General features: G+C 44.2%; 2 protein-coding genes and 1 pseudogene across 2 annotated transcripts in view; 1 reads left to right on the top strand and 2 right to left on the bottom strand.

Moving 5' to 3' along the window:
- LOC116982279 overlaps positions 1–12,351 on the bottom strand; it is a 45,030-nt pseudogene extending 32,679 nt beyond the window's left edge.
- The window catches only part of LOC116982168 (zinc finger protein 239-like), a 1,102,810-nt gene that overhangs the window by 702,542 nt on the left and 377,173 nt on the right, over positions 1–23,095 (bottom strand). The gene's annotated exons all lie outside the window — the stretch shown is intronic.
- LOC116982278 (probable histone-lysine N-methyltransferase PRDM7) overlaps positions 13,323–23,095 on the top strand; it is a 28,077-nt gene continuing 18,304 nt past the window's right edge. The window contains exons 1-4 of the mRNA XM_033035552.1: positions 13,323–13,346; positions 14,214–14,337; positions 17,012–17,134; positions 18,239–18,376. Coding sequence (XP_032891443.1) covers positions 13,323–13,346; positions 14,214–14,337; positions 17,012–17,134; positions 18,239–18,376 — 409 coding nt within the window. The remainder of the gene's footprint in view (positions 13,347–14,213; positions 14,338–17,011; positions 17,135–18,238; positions 18,377–23,095) is intronic.

The raw sequence follows: 23,095 nt of genomic DNA, 5'->3' as shown, positions 1-23,095 counted from the left end.
AAAAAATTGGGGATGAAGGAAAATTTGATGGAGAAATGAGGATAAGGTAGGGAGACTGAAAAGTCAAAGGGAGTCTGACTAATCATGATCTGGATCAATGTCCAATTAGGGTTAGGTAACCAGGATTTTGGTAAACAGAAGTCTTGTCAGAAAAAGGGAAAGTAAATTACAAAGAGATGTCTTTGAAGATGAAATATTATATACTGCTGGTAAAACAATGTTTTTGTATATGTACTGCTTGTAAAACAATGTTTTTTATGTGGAATGTGTGAAATTTGAAGCAATGAGCAAAGTTGTGTATCGCTTTAAGAAGTTTGTCCTTTAAAATGCAAATGGGACAGACAGTTTATGGTGTGCTCCGTTATGAAACAGGCATGAATGGGGGGCGGAGCTATACTCGAATGATAAAATGTGTTGGTTGATTATAAATCTTTTGAACCAAGTTTAAAAAAGACTCTTCCCGATTAAAGTGTTAAATGAGATTGGAAATGTCAAAATTACAGAGAAAAAGAAAATGTATTATTGATTACTGATTCTGAGTGAGTTCTTTTGGGAAAGATTGTTTTGATATGATAACAGAGGTTGTCTTTTAAAATGCAAATGAAGCAAGATTACTGTTTTCAAGCAAACAAAAAGATGTTGAAGCATGTGCTGTGTGAGGGAAATTAGGTAGATGAAAATTTGTCTTATGACTTACAAAAGGGGGTTTGAGGGAAGTAGATTGGGGAAGAGAACATATTTGGAGAATTTAATATTTAGGTGGGGAGAGCCTCTTCGGATATAATTGGATTAAAGAATAAGTTCACAGGGAAGTGTTAAGAAGGAACTGAGATACAAGGATCAAAGGAAGACAAAAGTGCTGGAGAAACTCAGCTGGGAACAAGATTGATACAGGAAAAGCTGCTGTGTCCACCCCCTGGAGAGTGGGGGGAAGCCACTTACAGGCCCTGGGCAATTAACTAATTATGTATGGACGGCAATTAACCCATGTCTTGCCAGATCTACATTCCCAGGTTGGAGGAGTTTTTGCTGGAAGCCAGTGACCAAGGCCATAAAAGCTATACGATGATGGTGCTGGGACAAGAAGAAATTGAGATTGTGTTGAAAAGAACAACCAAGTGTTGCTAACAACATGAACTGCTGTAAAGATTGAAGATCATCGTCGCTGGATACATTTGATTGACTGTGAACAGTTTGTGGAAACAAGGACTATGGGCTATTGATGCACCCTTTATTCTGGGGTGGCCCAGCCCACATGGACTGAACTTTCTTCAGAATGGCAAGCTTGTGGACTAACCCACATTTAAAGGATGGTACACACCTCCTTTTAAACAAGATTGAAGTCAAACATGACAAGCGCAGCAAAGATATCCTGACTACAGACAGTAAGAGGTCTGCAAAGGCCAGTTAAATCTACCTGTTTTTGCCACAACCAAGGCACTGGTGTATTTTTAGGAAACAGTATATTTGTGACAGGCATTGTTATGTTGCAAATGCAGTGCCACACAAGAGAAGCATGAACCAGTTACACCAGCACACGGGGAAGTCCAAGCGAAGCCGAATAAAGGCTGAGCAATTTTTATGATCCTTTTCCTGTCCTATGGTAGTATCTTAGTGTCACGTCCGGGGGAGGTTGGTGGCCATTTAAAATGTTTGGAGGGACTTGAGGAACGATTGTCCACTATGAAATGATTGTGTTACTAGTGTACTATTAATTTGTCTGATGAGATGCTTATGGTTTTCGTATGTACTCAGCAAGGACTGTAGTTGTTATCAAAATTTTGATAAAAGGATGGAATGATGAAGCTGAATTTTAGTTAAAAATATAAGAAAGATATTAAATAGGTTTCTGGGCTAGCTTACAGCTTATATTTAGTGTCAAATTAGGCTTGCCTCAGGTTGCAGTGTGTGGGATAATAAACACCATAGCATTGTCTCCCAAGGGACAAGCAGAGAGAAAGAGCTAGTCACATCTTTGAAGTAAGATGCCATAAACCAAATGGCCTATGTTTATGAGGGACCAAATGACAGCGAGGAAGCAGCGAAACAGCTAGGGTGATCTCTGGGAAGATAAAATGGCATTATCCAAATAGCCAATGTTTATGAAGGACGAGAGAGGAACAGGGAAGTGGAAAGATAAAATGTCGTAAACCAAATGGCCAATGTTATCTTGTACTATGTAAACAAAGGCCTTTGATGTGATGCATTCTGTGGAAACCTTTTCCTGTACCTCTGACCATGACTAATGTCTGTGAAATGTGCTAAGGGGACAAAAAAACCCTATTTAAGGCAATGTAATTCTGTTGTTCAGAGAAGGGAACAGAGGACAGTCGAGTGTCTATATTGGTCACTTAGCTGGAATTCTTGCTCCCTTCCATCGGCCGATGTTAAGTAAAGTTTTGAACTGGTCTACCAAAACAGTTTGTGTGGTGTCTGTTTATTAAGAAGCGAACCTGGTTTAGTAGTTATAAAAGTAACTTTTTCACGTCCACTGGCTCTCCCTTGTCTATTTTCCTAGTTACATCTTCAAAATATTCCAGAAGATTAGTCAAGCATGATTTCCCCTTCGTAAATCCATGCTGACTCGGACCGATCCTGTTACTGCTATCCAAATGTGCGGCTACCTCATCTTTTATAATTGACTCCAGCATCTTCCCCACCACCGATGTCAGGCTGACTGGTCTATAATTCCCCGTTTTCTCTCTGCCGCCTTTTCTTAAAACCATCAGGCCCTGGGGATTTATCAGCCTTCAGTCCCATCAGTCTATCCAACACCATTTTCTGCCTAATGCAGACTTCCTTCAGTTCCTCCATCACCCCCGATCCTCTGGCCACTACTATATCAGGAAGATTGTTTGTGTCCTCCTTAGTGAAGACAGATCCAAAGAAGCTGTTCAACTCATCTGCCATTTTCTTGTTCCCCATAATAAATTCACCTTTTTCGGTCTTCAAGGGTCCAACTTTGGTCTTAACTAATTTTTTCCTCTTCACATACCTAAAGAAGCTTTTACTATCCTGCTTTATATTCTTGGCTAGCTTACCTTCGTACCTCATCTTTTCTCCCCGTATTGTCTTTTTGGTTATCTTCTGTTGTTCTTTACACATTACCCAATCCTCTTGCTTCCCGTTCATCTTTGCTACGTTGTACTTCTTCGCTTTAATTTTTATACTGTCCCTGACGTTCCTTGTCAGCCATGGTCATCCCTTTCTCCCCTTGGAATCTTTCTTCCTCCGAGGAATGAACTGATCCTGCACCTTCTGTATTATTCCTAGAAACACCTATCATTTTTGTTTTTCCTGTCATCCCTGCTAGTGTATCTTTCCAGTCAACTTTGGCCAGCTCCTCCCTCATGGTCCCTTGATTCAACTGCAACACTGACACCTCCAATCTACTCTTCTCCCTCTCCAATTGTAGATTAAACCTGACCATGTTATGGTCACTGCCTCCTAATGGCTCATTAACCTCGACATCCTTTATCAAATCCAGTTCATTACATAACACTAAATCCAGAATTGCCTTCTCCCTGTTAGGCTCCAATACGAGCTGTTCAAAGAATCCATCACAAAGGCACTCTACAAAGTCCCTTTCTTGGGGACCAGTACCAACCTGATTTTCCCAGTCTACCTGCATGTTGAAATCTCCCATAACAACCACAGCATTACTTTTGCTACATGCCAATTTTAACTCCTGATTCAACTTGCGCCCTATGTCCAGGCTACTGTTTGGGGGCCTGTAGATTCATCCCATTAGGGTATTTTTACCCTTACAATTCCTTAGTTCTATCCATACTGACTCCACATCTCCTGTTTCAATGTCACCCCTTGCAAAGTACGAAATTTCATTCCTCATCAATAGGGCAACCCCACCCCTTCTGCCAACCTGTCTGACTTTTCGATAGGAGATATATCCTTGAATATTCAGTTCCCAGCCCTGGCCCTCTTGCAGCCATGTCTCAGTAGTTCCCACAACATCATACTTGCCAGTTTCTAACTGAGCTTCAAGCTCGTGAACTTTATTCCTTATACTTCACGCATTCATATACAACACTTATATGATTTCCTCCTGGTGAGGTTCCTCACCAATCTTCAAAAATTCCCATCAGTGATCTCAAATTGTACTAAATTTACAATCAATACCAAAGCTTGATGTCATTCAGCAGGGCTTGAAATTCACGGTTGCCCGGGTGCCCCAGACCACTCAAAGCACCGTCGGGCAACCTAAACACCGAGCCATTTTGTCCGGCTTGGCAACTAGATACTGGTTTGTACCGAAGATAGACACAAAAAACTCCGCGGGTCAGGCAGCATCTCTGGAGAAGAGGAACACGACGTTTTGTGTCGGCGGAGACGGCTGTATTGCGTAGGAAAGATACTAGGTGCGGGGTGAGGAAGGGTCGCAGCGAATGACGGGCGCTGAACTGCAAGCGACAGCGGCTCATCTCCTCCTCCCGCACCCCGCGCGCCCTGATAAGGGTCGCTGCTTGCAAACCTGCTAACGCGCTTTAACCCCCCCCCCCCCTCCCCGCACGCCGAGGCCGGGAGGAGGGAGGGAGGTGGGAGGCGGTGGCGAGGAAATCCCAACGGCCAAGGCAGCGGGGCGATGTTGTCTGAGGAGCGCTGGCCTTCCTTCCTCCCCACCTCGCCCTCCTTCTCTCTCTCTTGTACCCCCCCCCCTTATCCTGGGACCCCTCCTCTCCATCCCACACTAAACCCCATTCCCAACTCTATTCAGTCCTCACTGACATCCCCTGTGCTCCCCTCCCCATCTCCCCCCCCCAATCTATTCATCCTGCGCTATCACCCTATCCACCTCGCATTAATTCTCCTGCTACACCCCCCCCCCATCCATCCTACACTGGTTCCCCAATTCACCCTGTACTTACCCCTTTCCCATCCAACCTGCACTTCTCCTCCATCCATCCTGTACTGATCCCCCATCCATCCTGTACTGATCCCCCATCCATCCTGTACTGATCCCCCATCCATCCTGTACTAATCCATGCATTCATCCCGTACTGATCCACCCTCCATTGACCCGGCACCTTCCCCTCATTCATCCTGTAGTGATCCCTCATTCATCCTGCACAGACCCTCCGATCCACTGTATTGACCCCGCCCCCATTCATCCTGCGCTGATCTCTCCCCTCCCCCCCCCCCCATCCATCCTGTACTGATCCTCCCATTCAAGAAGAATGGGGGGAACAGTCTGAAGAAGGGTCTCGACCCGAAACGTTGCCTATTTCCTTCACTCCATAGATGCTGCCTCCCCCGCTGAGTTTCTCCAGCACTTTTGTCTACCCCCCATCCATCCCGTACTGAACCCCCCGGTTCAACACCACTGACATCCCCCGTGCTCTCCCCTCACAATTTTACCTACTCCAACCAACACGTACTAATTCACCTTCCTCAATCCATCCATTCTGCACCGACTGCCTTCTAATCCCCCCCCCCCCCCCCCCCCCGCCATCTAACCACCCCGCACTGATTCTCACACACCCCCCTCCCTGACCCTATTGTCCTGGAAATCTCTTCTGAGCGAACATTGACTATGTTTGATAACGTAATTGAATCAAATGTGTTTTCCCAATGTTATTATTTGTTTTAATCCATAAAGATGGATTCATTATATTGTGAACACGTGAAACATTAAAACCGCAGTGTTCGATTGTCACTGCTACCGTTGACACGTTATTACATAATTCATTTTAACAGCAAATCAATGCTCTTAATATGGAGTATCAGTACTGTTATTTAATGAGTAACATTCACAACTATATGACACAGGTTGATCATACGCTGAATAATCCAACCACATTTTTGTTTGGAAGTGGAAAGAACTAATAGAAATTGCATTCATTGCAACGTGTAAAAAGAGTTGAGATACTGTCTTATAATGTTGCTGCATGTCATTGTGGGATATATCATGTCTTGATTGGTGAATGTTTAGTTTGTGACTTTATTTGAAGCAGAAATAACATGTGAATGCTTCATTGAGTATAATTCCGACTGGTAACTACGCACTTCGTCCGAGCACATTATCGCACGCGTCATGCAAGCCATCTTAAATGACCACCTAAACTGTCATTTGGCAACGAAAAAAGTGGCCAAGGTTGCCCGGCTGGCAGCAGGGGAAAAAAGTTAAGCGAGAGCCCTGTTCAGATGATGGTGACCATGGATAACACAAACCCATAGACATTGGGGCCCAGTTATGCTTTTTAATGTTGCAACTAGTCACAGTCCTGAAATCAGAGATTGGACAAAGGTCAATGTTCCCATTGATGTTGGATTGTCCTGGTTGTTCATTATTCAATCCATTTACCCAATCATGGCACAAAGTGTCATTGTCAGTACAGGCAGCAAGAATGAGCCATTACTTTAAACCTGGAGGAATGGAAAGAAGGATTCTGATCTATTTCACTTCCCACACAGATGTGTGAAACTCATTGTGATTTCTGACCAGGAAATAGACACATACTCATCCATCATATTCTTCATGCTGGTTGATTATTCTTTAACTCTGAAAAATAATTTTAAGGTTGTTTGCTGTCTTTGTCAAGTAGACATGATCAATTGAATAAGCATGAATACTCTGGTGGAAATAGTAATAACTATAACATTACAAAGTGATGTTTCCACAGATATTTTGCACTGGTAAGTTCAATGAAGATAAATACCTGAAGTTGTGGCCATAACAGATGATGAGGATGTTTTATTATTCATAGGATTAGACGTACCAAAGCCAGAATTTGTGGCAAATTGGAGCAGAAGGCGTCAAGCCCAAGTTTATGAATCTAGTGAGTCAGATGACGATTGGACACCTCTGACAAGAAATCCACAACGTAATTTAAATCTGTTTGAAATATTATATAGTGTTTCAAATAAAATTGATTCTCATCAATTTGGCCGTTAGCCTATGAAATCTGTTGCAAGGGCCATTGTATTCTTAACTTTTGAGTGGTGGAATACTTGTTAAATTGAATATATTTTTCCAAATGTGTTATTCATTAAGTACAAATTTGCTTTTACTAGTTTTTACTTTTATGATATGTTGCTTATTTTAAACTCAATTACATTAGATATATCCAAACTATTGAGATTCAGTCTGTGATTCTCCAAAGCAGAGCTGATGTGTCACTTTTTTCCCCGAAGGATTCAGAATCTTTTTTTTCCGAAGGATTCAGAATCTTTTGCCTCCTTTTAAGGTTTCTCTAATATTTTAAAAATATGTGCAGGTTTTGTTCTTGACGAGTTGCAGGAATGATTTATATAATTTATTTTACAGAATATGTAATAAATACAGGTAGATACGTAATTTGGGTCACAAAATGTACTGGAGGACAGAGGATCTAAGGGGGTAGAGGAACTGAAAGAAATTTTCATTAGGCGAGAAATAGTATTGGGTCGGCTAATGGGACTGAAGGATGATAAATCCCCTGGACCTGATGGTCTGTATCCCAGGGTCCTCAGGGAGGTGGCTCTAGAAATAGTGGACGCATTGGTGATTAATTTCTAATGTTCAATAGATTCAGGATCAGTCCCTGTGGATTGGAGGATAGCTAATGTTATCCCACTTTTCAAGAAAGGAGCGAGAGAGAAAACGGGGAATTACAGGCCAGTTAGCCTGACTTTGGTGGTGGTAAAGATGCTGGAGTCAATTATTAAAGAGGTAATAATGGGGCATTCGGATAGCAGTAAAAGGGTTAGTCCAAGTCAATATGGATTTATGAAAGGGAAATGATGCTCGACTAATCTTCTGGAATTTTTTGAGGATGTGACAAGTAAAATGGATGAAGAGGTGCCAGTGGATGTAGTGTAACTAAACTTTCAGAAAGCCTTTGATAAGATCCCACACGGGAGACTGGTGACTAAAATTAGAGCATAGTATTGGGGGTAGGGTCGAAAATTGGTTGGCAGAGCGGAAGCAAAGAGTAGGAGTAAATGGGTCCTTTTCAGGATGGCAGGCAGTGACTAGTGGCGTACCGCAAGGCTCAGTGCTGGGACCCCACCTATTTACAATAATATATTAATGATTTGGACGAAGGAATTGAATGCAATATCTCCAAGTTTGCGGATGACATGAACCTGGGGGGCAGTGTTAGCTGTGAGGAGGATGCTAGGAGGCTGCAAGGTGACTTGGATAGGTTGGGTGAGAGCATGGCAGATGCAGTATAATGTGGATAAATGTGAGGTTATCCACTTTGGTGGCAAAAACAGGAAAGTAGACTATTATCTGAATGGTGGCCGATTAGGAAAAGGGGAGATGCAACGAGTCCTGGGTGTCATGGTACACCAGTCATTGAAAGTAGGAGTGCAGGTTCAACAGGCATTGAAGAAAGCGAATTGTATGTTAGCATTCATAGCAAAAGGATTTGAGTATAGGAGCAGGGAGGTTCTACTGCAGGTACACAAAATTGCTGGGGAAACTCAGCGGGTGCAGCAGCATCTATGGAGCGAAGGAAATAGGCGACGTTTCGGGCCGAAACCCTTCTTCAGACTGATGGGGGGTGGGGGGAGAAAGAAGGAAAAGGGGAGGAGGAGGAGGAGCCCGAGGGCGGGCGGATGGGAGGGTGGGAGGAGACAGCTAGAGGGTTAAGGAAGGGGAGGAGACAGCAAGGGCTTGCAAAATTGGGAGAATTCAATGTTAATGCCATACGGACGCAAGGTTCCCAGACGGAATATGAGGTGCTGTTCCTCCAATTTTCGTGGTTGCTCACTCTGGCAATGGAGGAGACCCAGGACAGAGAGGTCGGATTGGGAATGGGAGGGGGAGTTGAAGTGCTGAGCCACCGGGAGTTCAGGTAGGTTATTGCGGACTGAGCGGAGGTGTTCGGCGAAACGATCGCCCAACCTACGCTTGGTCTCCCCGATGTAAATCAGCTGACATCTAGAGCAGCGGATGCAGTAGATGAGGTTGGAGGAGATAAAGGTGAACCTTTGTCGCACCTGGAACGACTGCTTGGGTCCTTGAATGGAGTCGAGGGGGGAGGTGAAGGGACAGGTGTTGCATTTCTTGCGGTTGCAACGGAAAGTGCCCGGGGAGGGGGTGGTGCGGGAGGGAAGGGAAGAATTGACGAGGGAGTTGCGGAGGGAGCGGTCTTTGCGGAAGGCAGACATGGGGGGAGATGGGAAGATGTGGCGAGTGGTGGGGTCACGTTGGAGGTGGCGGAAATGGCGGAGGATTATGTGTTGTATTTGCCGGCTGGTGGGGTGAAAGGTGAGGACCAGAGGGACTCTGCCCTTGTTGCGAGTGCGGGGATGGGGAGAGAGAGCAGTGTTACGGGGTATGGATGAGACCCTGGTGTGAGCCTCATCTATGGTGGCGGAGGGGAATCCCCATTCCCTGAAGAACGAGGACATTTCCGATGCCCTGGTATGGAATGTCTCATCCTGGGAACAGATGCGGCGTAAGCGGTGGAATTGGGAGTAGGGGATGGAGTCTTTACAGGGGGCAGGGTGGGAAGACGTGTAGTCCAGATAGCCATGTGAGTCAGTGGGTTTGTAATGTATGTCGGTCAGGAGTCTGTCCCCTGCGATAGAGATGGTGAGGTCAAGGAATGGTAGGGAAGTGTCGGAAATCGTCCAGGTGTATTGGAGTGCCGGATGGAAGTTGGTGGTGAAGTGGATGAAGTCAGTCAGTTGTGTGTAGGTGCAGGAGGTGGCCCCAAAGCAGTCGTCAATGTAACGGAGGTAGAGGTCGGGGATGGGGCCCTGGTACGTCTCGAACAAGGATTGTTCAACGTACCCGACAAAGAGGCAGGCGTAGCTGGGGCCCATAGCTACGCCTTGCGTTTGGAGGAAATGGGAGGAGTCAAATGTACAACTGGCCTACTGCAGTTGTACAGGGCCTTGGTGAGACAACTTCTGGAGTATTGTGTACAGTTTTGGTCTCCTAATCTGAGGAAAGACATTCTTGCCATAGAGGGAGTACAGAGTAGGTTCACCAGACTGCTTCCTGAGATGGCAGGACTTTCATATGAAGAAAGACTGGATAGACTCGGCTTGTACTCACTAGAATTTAGAAGATTGAGGGGGGATTTTATAGAAACTTACAAAATTCTTAAGGGGTTGGATTGGCTAGATGCAGGAAGATTGTTCCCGATGTTGGGGAAGTGCAGAACAAGGGGTCACAGTTAAGGATAGGGGGAAGTCTTTTAGGACTGCGATGAGAAAAAAAAATTCACACAGACTGGTGAATCTGTGGAATTCCCTACCACAGAAAGTAGTTGAGGCCAGTTCATTGGCTATATTTAAGAAGGAGTTAGATGTGGCCCTTGTGGCTAAAGTTATCAGGGGGTATGGAGAAGGCAGGTACAGGATACTGAGTTGCCATGATCATATTGAATGGCGGTGCAGGCTCGAAGGGCCGAATGGCCTACTCCTGCACCTATTTTATATGTTTCTATAGATAAATGTGAGGTTATCCACTTTGGCGGCAAAAACAAGGGGGCCGATTATTATCTCAATGGGGTTAGGTTAGGTAAGGGGGAGGTGCAGCAAGACCTGGGCGTCCTTGTACACCGGTTACTGAAAGTTGGCGTGCAGGTACAGCAGGCAGTGAAGAAATATAATGGAATGTTGGCCTTCATAACAAGAGGATTTCAGTACAGGAGTAAAGAGGTTCTTCTGCAGTTGTATAGGGCTCTGGTGAGACCACACCTGGAGTATTATGTACAGTTTGTCTCCTAATTATAGGAAGGATATCCTTGTGATTGAGGCAGTGCAGCATAAGTTCACGGGATTGATCCCTGGGATGGCGTGACTGTCATATGAGGAAAGATTGAAAAGACTAGGCTTGTATTCGCTGAAGTTTATAAGGATGAGGGGGATCTTATAGAAACATATAAAATTATAAAATGACTGGACAAACTTGATGCAGGAAGAATGTTCCCAATGTTGGGCGAATCTAGAACCAGGGGCCACAGTCTTAGAATAAAGAGGTCATTTAAGACTGAGGTGAGAAAAAACCTTTTCACCCAGAGTTGTAAATTTGTGGAATTCCCCGCCACAGAGGGCAGTGGAGGCCAAATCACTGGATGGATTTAAGTTAGAGTTAGATAGAGCTCTAGGGGCTAGTGGAGTCAAGGGATATGGGGAGAAGGCAGGCACGGGTTATTGATAGGGGACGATCAGCCATGATCACAATGAATGGCGGTACTGGCTCGAAGGGCCGAATGGCCTCCTCCTGCACCTATTTTCTATGTAAAATGAAACTAAAAAGCACCTCGGCCCACGGTCTACTTGGTTTCAGTGTAAATTGTCCCTAGTGTGTGTGGGATAGTGTTACTGTGCGGGGATCACGGGTCGGCGTGGACTCGGTGGGCTGAAGGGCCTTTTTCCGCGCTGTATCTCTAAACTAAACTAAAATGGAGTCCCATCCCGAGTAGGCAGAATCTTCCCATTGAAACACTTACTAGTTACTTGAATCCCAGTAGATTACGACACCACGTATCTGATCTCCTTTGATTCGTTGTTGGCCGGTCACAACATCAAAATCAACGTGTAAAGCAAAGATCCGCAGATGCTGAAAATCTGAAATAAAAATGGAAGAAAATTCAAAAAACATTCAGCAGGTTCGACAGCATTTGTGGAGAAAGAAACCGTTCAGTTTCAGATCAGAGACCCTTCACCAGAGTAGGAAACAGCAACAAAAACAAGTTGTTTTTCACTTGTAGAGATGGGTTGTGGTGGATTGGTGGAACAAAGGGAAGAATATCCCTGATGGAGCAAAAACTGATGAGGAAATGTAGTATTTGGAGTCAGCAATTAGAATAAGATGATGGAACAAGGAACTGCAGACCAGACTATACTAACAGAACAATAAAACGGACATGGATGAGATTAAACTCACCCAGAGGGTGGTTGCAATCTGGGACACGCTGCCTGAGGAGATGGTGGAGGCTTGAACTTTCCCTGCAGCTGCAGGAGCTGCTCCACTGCAGGAGATGTTTCACTGCAGGAGATGCTCCACTGCAGGAGATGCTCCACTGCAGCAGGGGCTTCAATGCAGGAGATGCTCCATTGCAGGAGATGCTCCACTGCAGCAGCTTCTCCCCTGCGAGGTACAACTGCATTGCAGTAGATGCATCACTGCAGCAGCTTCTCCCCTGCGAGGTACAACTGCATTGCAGGAGATGCATCACTGCAGCAGCTTCTCCCCTGCAAGGTACAACTGCATTGCAGTAGATGCATCACTGCAGTAGCTGCTACAAGTCCCTGGTTATTAATTATTACATGATTCCCGTGGACAGCTCGAGCCCTCGGCGGGAAAAGGCGGCAAAAGCCGCCGAGAGCTCGAGCTGTTCTCGCTGTCCCGCCGCCGGGGGGAGGGGCCGAGCGCGGAGAGCGGCGCATGCGCACTTTCCGAGACAGCGCGGGGGGGGGGGGAGACGCGCACGCACGCTGACGTTGACGTTGACGTCTCCCTAAGCCCCGCCCCCCCGCCCGCGGCGGCCGCAGCCCCTCCCCCTCAGCGCCGCGGCGGCGGGAAAGCGAGGATGGGGGGAGACGGGAAACTGGCGACGGCTTTTGGCGCCTTTTCCATCCGTGGGCTCGAGCTGTTGACGTCACCCGCGCTCTGGTTGGAGCCGCCGCTCACGTGACGGGGGGAGGGAGGGGGGAGGGGCTATAAATAGCGGCAGCGGCAGCGAGGCGGCGAGTAGTTGAGGTGGAGACTAGCGGAGTCTAGTGGAGTCTAGTGACGTGGGGTGGAGTCTAGTCGACGTGAGGCGGAGTCTAGTCTAGTGGAGTCTAGTCGACGTGAGGCGGAGTCTAGTCTAGTGGAGTCTAGTCGACGTGAGGCGGAGTCTAGTCGACGTGAGGCGGAGTCTAGTGACGTGAGGTGGAGTCTAGTCGACGTGAGGTGGAGTCTAGTCTAGTCGACGTGAGGCGGAGTCTAGTCGACGTGAGGTTTAGTTGAAGCGAGGGGTTTAATCGAAACAAGGTTTAGGTGTGAAATTGATCTGAGGTGAGGTTGAGCTGAGGTGAAGTCTGGTCGAGGTGATTGAGGGTTTAGTTGAGGTAAAGTTTAGTCGAGGTGAGGATTTAGTCGAGGTGCGAGGTTTAGTTGAGGACGTTTAGTCGAGGTGCAGTTTAGTGAGTTGAGGTTTAAGTGTGAGGTGAAGTTTAGTGAGGTGTGAGGTTTAGTTGAGGTGAAGCTTAGTCGAGGTGAGGTTTCGTAGTGAGGTGTGAGGTATCGTGGAGGCGAGGGGTTTAGTCCAGGTGTAGGTGTGTAGGTGAGGAGAAGTGAGGGTAGGTGAGGTGAGGAGAAGTGGGTGTCTGAGCTCAGGAAGGGAGAGCGAGGAGCTGCTGAAGGAGACGAGACCATGTCTGGGACGCAGGGTTCAGAGGTCAGACTCCAGGGAGCTTTGACATGGAGAGCGAGCGGGCAGAAGATGCCGGATAAATGTCCTCTCGGGGGCTGGGAACGGGGAAGATGCTGCTGCTCCTTCTCAGACCATCACAACCCCAGGGATTGGCGTCAGTGAGGAGTGGATGAGTTCCCTGGGCTCTGGAGTGGATCACTGACATTAATATTGATCTGGGACTGAGGCCATTCAGACCATCTCCCTCATCCTTCTAGTTGTCTGTCTCCATCTGGCAACTTTCCCCAGCTGTGAGGGAAGAATATTAACCTGAAACATTCATTCCGTTTCTCCCTCCACAGATGCTGCCTGGTTTGCTGAATATCTCTGACAATTTATTCTTGTTTACAACTGTGGTTTTGCAGCAGCCACTGGGTGCTGCTCCTGACTTCAGTGTGGGGGAAGCCCATGATAGTCACTGTCTTCATTGCCACAAATGTAGACACTGATGCCTGTTGGCTGGAAGCTGCAATCTTGAATCTTGATGGGCAACATGTTGGGTCTGGACCTTTCAGGCAGATCACGCCCGACCTGCACTTTAAATGCAGTTTCCTCTCTTACTGTGATATGGTTTATGACTTCTTGGAATCAATAATGTTTTGATCTTGCTGGAATGCAATTAACAGCTGATTTATTTCAACCCGAAAAAAAACCTCACTATATTCTGAGTGAAGAAATATTTCATTTATTTCCAGAAGAAGTTACCCTTTAATTTTAAGTTCTGATCCTTTATTCTGGAATTGTCCTGTATTAAATTTAAAAAATGATATTTTAAAATCTGTTTTGGAATTAATGTCTGATGATTACAGATAATGCACCAAAGTGTATCAGGTACAATGTTTGTTTTTCCAGGATTCTGACCATTTCAACGACATTGCTGGCTATTTTTCAAAGGAAGCGTTTGAAGAACTAATGGACTGGGAGAAGGTCCGTTATAAGAACATAAAACGGAATTATGAAGCCATGGTTGCCATTGGTTTGTACAAAATATATATATTTTTTCCCTTTTTGCCCTTCTCTAATGATGCATGCTGACATGAGTTTTTTTCCCCACATAAAAACTAAATAGATATATGCTTTCTGAGCCAGGTCCTTGGTTAGATCCTTCCATTTCATCAACTATGGGTCGGTATTCAACACTATCATCCCCTCCAAATGACCAGTAAGGTCCAATACCTGGTTCTCTACCTTCCTTTGTGACTGGATACGAGAGAGAAGGAAACTCTGGTTGGGTGGTGCTGCAACAATAATCTCTAGCTGAACTCTTAAACTTGTACAGATGTACTGCAGAAAGTATCCTGACTGGTTGCATCTTGGCCTGCTAAGGCAATCCAATGCACAGGCATGCAAGAGGCTGTATGGTGTGGTGAACTCAGCCCAGTCCATCACAGGCACACTTCTCCCCACCATCAATAGTATCTACATGAGAACCCACCTCAAGAAGGCGGCATCGGTCATCAAGGTTCCCATTCATCCGGGCCATTCTCTCATCTCGCTGCTACAATCAGATAGGAGGTAGTGAAGCCTGAAGTCCCACATCAACAGTTTCAGGATCTGCTACTTTCCTACAACTATATTCTTCAATCCATTTGTGCAATCCTAATGCAACCGTAATCCTCTTGCAGTACCATGGACTTTTCATAACAACATGATTTGACTGATGTCTTGTAGATTTACACAGTTCTCTCGTAACAGTCTTACGGAATTACTATATAATTAATGTTTTATCCGTCTTGTATCTACACCGTACATACATACAACACTAAACTTGACATAATTTGGAAAAATTGGGATCGGGATCAAACAAGCCCGTGTCATCACTTGTGCATGCCTGAGACTGAGTTATTCCAGTACTTTGTGTTTAATTCTTGAAGTTCCTCTCTTATATTTTGCAGTTTGCTATCTTTTCCTTTAGTCTATCTTTTGTACTTGTGATGTATTGAATTATTTGATTGGATAACATGCAATTTAAAGCTTTTCACTGTACTGCATACATGTGACTACAATAAACATAAACCGACGGCTATCCTGTAAAATCCTGCAAATTAATTGACAGGATTAAATAAACCATAGGTATTGGTTTCTCCCAGATTAACAAAGTGGCATCAAGGCTCAAGATCTTGTAGAATGCAGACAATGCTTTATGGCAGACCTTTATGAAAATGTAACAGCATAATTAATTTGTGGAAATCCTTGATCGATGGCTGTTCAAAATGGAGGAGCACAACCTGGAATGCCCTTTGAACCTTCAGGTCTCTTCAGGAAATCAAAGAGTATCAAAAACATCCTGTCCCCAACCTCATAAACCATTCACTCATAAAGACATTCAGCAGCAGAATCTTTACCTTACTCCAAGACCTACAGAATCAATTCTCTCACAACTGACAGAGATGGAATGGGAGCAGTTATCCTCGACACCAAGAGAATACTCATAAACAAGGGATATCAAAGTGGACATTGAAATATATCTCAACATCCCTGGAAGAGATCCACAACACTCAAGAAGCTTGGCACTCTTCATTCAAAAGTACACTGCTTTCACCAGCCTGAAATGCAATGTTTACTATCTCCATAATGCACTGGAGTTTTTGTGGTAAAACCTCTTTATTAACATATCCCTAACCTGTGGCCTCTACACCATAAAGGTTGAGGGCAATAGGTGTATGGGAGCACCACATCCTCCACTTTCTGCTCCATGTAACACAAGGGGCAATTTAGAAAGAACAGGAAATGCCAGCTCTGCCTGTGATGCCCTCGTTCTTTAGATCAATAAAGAAATGTCTGAAAGATAATGTTTAGAATTAAATGTTGCTGTATCTGTTCCTGCCCTCATTGTTATGTGCACGCACACTGGTCATTGGAAAATTGGAAAGGTCCCAAGACATAAACTCCTGCCTGAAATATTAATGCCTTGCAAATGTCAACCCGTAGGATTTGTAATGCCACTTTTGATGAAATGAGCACACCCAGCAGACTTGTGATTAGTCGCAGATTATTGGCAGCAGGATATGTACAGTTTTGCTTCTAATGACTATTTCCTCCTGGTGAGCTTCCTCACCAATATTCAAAAATTCCCATCAGTGATCTCAAATTGGACTAACTTTACAATCAATACCAAAGCCTGATGTCATTCAGACGATGGTGACCATGGATAACACAAACCCATAGACATTGGGGCCCAGTTATGCTTTTTAATGTTGCAATTAGTCACAGTCCTGAAATCAGAGATTGGACAAAGGTCAATGTTCCCATTGATGAAGAGGTGGATTGTCCTGGTTGTTCATTATTCAATCCATTTACCCAACCATGGCACAAAGTGTCACTGTCAGTACAGGCAGCAAGAATGAGCCATTACTTTAAACCTGGAGGAATGGAAAGAAGGATTCTGATCTATTTCACTTCCCACATAGATGTGTGAAACTGAAAGATTGGTCATTGTGATTTCTGACCTGGAAATAGACACATACTCATCCATCATATTCTTCAGGGTACACAAAATTGCTGGGGAAACTCAGCGGGTGCAGCAGCATCTATGGAGCGAAGGAAATAGGCGACGTTTCGGGCCGAAACCCTTCTTCATTCTTCATGCTGGTTGATTATTCTTTAATTTGTGGCCATAACAGATGATGAGCATGTTTTATTTTTCACAGGATTAGACGTACCAAAGCCCGAATTTATGACCAATCGGAGCAGAAGGCGTCCAATCCAAGTATACGAATCTAGCGAGTCAGATGAGGATTGGACACCTAAACTTCTGACAAAAAATCCACAACGTAATTTAAATCTGTTTGAAATATTAAATGCAATTTTTCAAATATAATTGAATCTAATCAATTTGGCCGTTAGCCTATGGAATCTATTGCAAGGGTGATTTTATTCTTATCTTTGGAGTGGTGGAATATTTGTTAAATTTAATATATTTTTCCAAATGTGTTATTAATTGTACAAATTTTAACAAATTTTTACTTTTGTGATATTTTGCTTATTTTAAATTCAATTACATTAGATATATCCAGAATTTCCAAACTATTGATCCAAAGCAACACTGATTTGTCACTTTTATTCCCTCAAGGATTCAAAATGTTTAGGCCTTTTAAGAATGAAAATGGCAAGAATTCCAAAAGAAAGCCTGTCATAAAGGTAAGAACAGAACTTATTCCCAGCATAAAGGAGAAGTGAGAATATGCTTTTATGAATTAACAGAGTGTCTCTACATTAGCATTTTATTTTCTACAAGACAGAATTGACTGCTGTTTAGAAAAATCATCATCACTGCTGTGGAGTCAGGTGCTAACATTCGCAAATATATTTTTATTGTTGAAAGTGAGAGAATTGTTCCCACACTTTCCCATATTTGCTGACAATATCAAACTTCATTTCAGAGTACAGTATGAAAGGTGAGAGCTCACTGAAATATTGCACACAAGGCTACTGCTTTTATTAGTAGTTGAGTTGAGTATCTCAGTTAATAATGCGATGGAATAAATAATCAAGAAGTAGAAACTATTTATTTGTGTCCTTATGAATCACAGTTTCAACAAAATGTCTCATCACAGGTCACGTCATATACAGGGGAGGACAAAAGAGATTTGGGAGGCGCCACTGAAGAAACAAAGGAAGGCACAGTGTTGGTTAAAAGAATCAAAAGAGCAACAGATAATTCTGTTTGTAAAAGTGAAACTCAAAATGAGTGACTCCTGTGCATTACAGTAAATAATTGAGATGAGATAATGACCATCTGACTACCACCATGTCATTTAAATTCAATTCATAGAACATGTTGCATATTATATAACTAACTTCCATATTTTACAGATCAACCACTTATCTGACTTGAAACAATGTAATTAGGTTTATTTTTGGCTTTCTTTTTCCAGTTGTCTCCACCAGAAAGACTTCGGGATCTGCAAGCGAGGAAATGACCAAAGAAACAGAAAAAATAAGTTATAATTTACGAAATAAGGAGAGAATACTTTACACAGAAGAAGGGGAGCTCCATGATGATGATTACCTTTGTACGTCCAAAGTAACCAATCTATTTCTTCAGAGCAACCATATTTCATTAGGAGCATTGTAGTGATGGCATGGTGCATTGGTAGACAGGGCAATTGCTCATCAACTAATTTTTCTTTTAACATTGATCACAAATATTTGTTGTTAACTTCTGGAATTTTGACAGACATTGGAATCTGACATTGATTCCCCAGTAAACTGACAGTGACTGTTTGAAGAAAGTGTGGTTCATGCCCAATTTAGGTAAGGCACTTTGCTGGGTACTTTGGGACATTATAAAGGATGTGAAAGTAGGAGTTGCTTTGAGGATTATTAATATAGGGCTATGATCGGAATGACCAACATATCACCAAAAATATTAATCAAATTGTTGTAGATAAAACGTTGGAGAAACCCAGTGAGTGAGGCAGCATCTATGGAGCGAAGGAATCGGTGACGTTCGCGTCGAGACCCTCCTTCAGACTGATGTGGGTGGGGGGGGGGGGGGGTTGGGGGCGGGAAAAAGAAAGAAAGAGGCGGGGACAGTGGCCAGTGGGAGAGCTAGGAAGCGGAGGGGAAAGAGGGAGAAAACAAGGACTTCCTGAAATTGGAGAAGTCAATATCCGTACCGCTGGGGTGTAAACTACTTGAATGAGGACATCTCCCATACCCTGGTTTGGAACACCTCATCCTGGGTGCAGATGCGGTGTAGAGGGAGGAATTGGGAGTAGGGGAGTCCTTACAGGAAGCAGGGTGGGAAGAAGTGTAGTCCAGATAGCCATGGGAGTCAGTGGGTTTATAGTAGATGTCGGTCAGTAGTTTGTTAACGGCGATGGAGATAGTGTGGTCTAGAAACGGTAAGGAGATGTCGGAAATGGTCCAGGTGAATTTGAGTACCGATGGAAGTTAGTGGTGCCTGGCCTCAGCCTTGCAGAGATCAGCGCGCCAAACTACCACGGCATCTCCCTTGTCGGCAGGTTTGATCACCCAGTCTAGGTTGTTGCAGAGGGAGGGCTGTACATTCGGGGGGGGAGAGGTTAGAGTGAGACGGGATTGGAGACGTTGAGGCAGTTGATGTCCAGCCGGCTAAAATAAAAAAGGTCTAAAGCAGGTGAATAGCCATGAGGGGGGGGGGGGTTCAAGAGGAGGGGCTCCGTTGGAGACAGGAGAATGGGTCATCACTAGGGGGTGAGGACACCTTCCCATGGAAAAACACTTGGATGTGGAGGCGACGGAAGAAGAGCTCCATATTGTGGCGGACGCAGAACTCATTGAGGTGGGGACGGAGGGGAACAAAGGTGAGGCTCTGCTGAGAACAGACCGTTCGGTATGAGAGTGGGGGATGTCAGGGGGGATGGTGAACACACGGCAAGGATGGGGGTTAGGGCCGGAGGAAGGCAGGTGAGTGGACAGACCTCAAACTGTTGTGGTACATTGTGGGAAGAACAATTAAATATTATTCTTTCTTTATCTTCTTGTTTTAACTTATCATGTTGTGTCATTTTCTGGGTATCTGGTGAGTTGTTTTGCCACCCACCTTCTCATCAGCAGTAATCTTGGAAACATTGCAGGTGCCTTGCACTGACTAAGATATTATCCTGGACTGATCCTTGCCTTAAATAGTTACTATTGTTTACCTACTGTCATAACCTTTCATCTAATTTCCTCATCAAAGACTTTAATAAATCAGTAAATGACAATATCAATTTCTAATTTCACTTTATCACTTATAAGATCAATGTACATTCCTGTCATTTAAACATGGTTTCCCTGAGGATTCTTTGTTGTGAAGCTACCAGCTAATTCTGTCATGTTCCACAAGATATCCAGAGTCATCTGTGGAAAGAGAAACACAACTAATGTTTGAGGTTTGTTAGAACTTCAATGTCAGATGGTAACACTGTTTTTCTTCCCTTAATTATTCTCTGAATTGCTGGGAATTTCCAGCATTCGTCTAGAATGCATCATTTCCAGACTCATTTTAGTTTCAAATTCATCTTCCCACGAATTCAGCATTTTGTTTCCTTTCTATATGAAGACTGAAGTTGTCCATAAATATATGATTTCCCTTTTGTGAAGTGCTCCATTTCAATTACATTTTAGATTTACCTTCTCTCCTTATATGATCTCATTGAATGGCGGTGCTGGCTCGAAGGGCAGAATTGCTTACTCCTGCACCTATTATCCTTTGTCTATTCCACCACATGATTTCCAGAGCCAAAACTGTTCATCATAGTTGATCTCATGTAAAATTATATTAGTAGGGCCAACAAAGAGCAGGGATTAACAGGTCCCTTTGAGAATAGCAGGCAGTGACTAGTGGGGTACCGCAAGGCTCGGTGCTGGGACCGCAGCTATTTACAATATACATCAATGATTTAGATGAAGGGATTACAAGTAACATTAGGAAATTTGCAGATGACACAAAGCTGGGTGTCAGTGTGAACTGTGAGGAGGATGCTGTGAGAATGCAGGGTGACGTGGGAAGGTTGGGTGGGTGGGCAGATACATGGCAGATGCAGTTTAATGTGGATAAATGTGAGGTTATCCACTTTGATAGCAAAAACTGGATGGCAGATTATGGTGTCAAGTTGGGAAAAGGGGAAGTACAACGGGATCTGGGGGTCTTTGTTCATCAGTTAATGAAAGCAAGCATGCAGGTACAACAGGCAGTGAAGAAAGCAAATGGCATGTTGGCCTTCATAACAAGAGGAGTTGAGTTTTGGAGCAAAGAGATCCTTCTGTAGTTGGGGCCCCAGTGAGACCACACCTGGAGTGTTGAGTGCAGTTTTGGTCTCCAAATTTGAGGAAGGGCATTCTTGCTATTGACGGAGTGCAACGTAGGATGACAAGGTTAATTCCCAGGATGGTGGGACAGTCATATGCTGAAAGAATGGAGCTGTACTTCTACACTCTGGAATTTAGAGGGATGTGAGGTGATCTTATTAAAACATGTAAGATTATTAAGGGTTTGGACACGCAAGTGGCAGGAAACATGTTCCCGATGTTGGGGGAGTCCAGAACCAGGGGCCACAGTTTAAGAATAAGGGGTAAGCCATTTAGAACGGAGATGAGGAACTTTTTTTCACAGAGAGTGGTGAGTCTGTGGAATTCTCTGTCTCAGAGGGCGGTGAAGGCCGGTTCTCTGGAAACTTTGTAGAGAGAGCTTTTAAAGATTGCGGAGTCTGGGGATATGGGAAGAAGGCAGGAATGGGGTACTGATTGTGGATGATTAGCAATGATCACATTGAATGGCAGTGCTGGCTTGAAGGGCCAAATGGCCTACTCCTGCACCTATTGTCTATCGTCAACCTTGTCTTGCAATTGATAAAGTTCAGTTTAGATACAAACCATGCATTTACTTTTCTGTATGGTCTACTTTATTAAATCTCTTGTCTCTTTGCCCGGTTAAAGGGTGCAAGTTGCATCAGGAGTTAAAATTGGCATGCAACAAAAGTAATGCTACGATGGTTATGGGAGATTTCAATATGCAGGTAGACTGGGAAAATCATGTTGGTACTGGACCCCAAGAAAGGGAGTTTGTAGAGTGCCTCACTGATGGATTCTTAGAGCAGCTTGTACTGGAGTCGACAAGGAGAAGGCAATTCTGGATTTAGTGTTGTGGAATGAACCGGATTTGATAATGGAACTCAAGGTAAAGGAACCATTTGGAGGTAGTGACCATAATATGATACGTTTTAATCTGCAATTTGAGAGGGAGAAGGTAAAATCAGAACGGTCACTATTGCAGTTGAACAAATGGGACTATGGAGGCATGAGGGAGGAGCTGGCCAAAGTTGACTGGAAAGGGATGCCAGCAGGGATGACGGTGCAACAGCAATGGCAGGAATTTCTGGGAATAATCCAGAAGATGCAGGATCATTTCATTCCAAAGAGGAAGAAAGATTCTAAGGGGAGTAAGAGGTGACCATGGCTGACAAGGGAAGTCTAAAAGAGAAGACGTCTAACATAGCAAAGATGAACAGGAAGCAAGAGGATTGGCATACTTTTAAAGAACACCAGAAGGTAATTAAAAAGGCAATACGGGAAGAAAAGATGAAGTATGAATGTAAGCTAGCCAAGAATATAAAGGAGGATAGTTAAAGTTACTTTAGGTATGTGAAGAGGAAAAGATTATTTAAGACAAATGTGGTTCCCTTGAAGGCAGAAACAGGTGAATTTATTATTGGGAACAAGGAAATGGCAGATGAGTTGAACAGGTACTTTGCTTCTGTCTTCACTACGGAAGACACAAACAATCTTCCAGACGTACTAGGGGACAGAGGATCTAGGGTGATGGAGGAACTGAAATAAATTGAATCTAATGATTTAGATGAAGGAATTAAAAGTAACATTAAGCCCCTGTCCCACTGTACAAGGTAATTCACGAGTTCTCCCGAGTTTTCCCCTGATTCGAACTCGGAGAATAGACAATAGGTGCAGGAGTAGGCCATTCGGCCCTTCGAGCTAGGACCGCCATTCAATGTGATCATGGCTGATCATCCACAATTAGTATCCTGTTCCTGCCTTCTCCCCATATCTCCTGACTCCGCTATTTTTAAGAGCCCCATCTAGCTCTCTCTTGAAAGAGAGTGGTGAATCTCTGGAACTCTCTGCCACAGAGGGTAGTCGAGGCCAGTTCATTGGCTATATTTAAGAGGGAGTTAGATGTGGTCCTTGTGGCTAAGGGGATCAGAGGGTATGGAGAGAAGGCAGGTACGGGATACTGAGTTGGATGATCA

Source organism: Amblyraja radiata, chromosome 16, assembly GCF_010909765.2.
Source record: "Amblyraja radiata isolate CabotCenter1 chromosome 16, sAmbRad1.1.pri, whole genome shotgun sequence".
NCBI classification, from domain to species: Eukaryota; Metazoa; Chordata; class Chondrichthyes; order Rajiformes; family Rajidae; genus Amblyraja; species Amblyraja radiata.
Note: the sequence above shows the minus strand (reverse complement) of the source record. Positions and strands in the feature narration are given on the sequence as shown.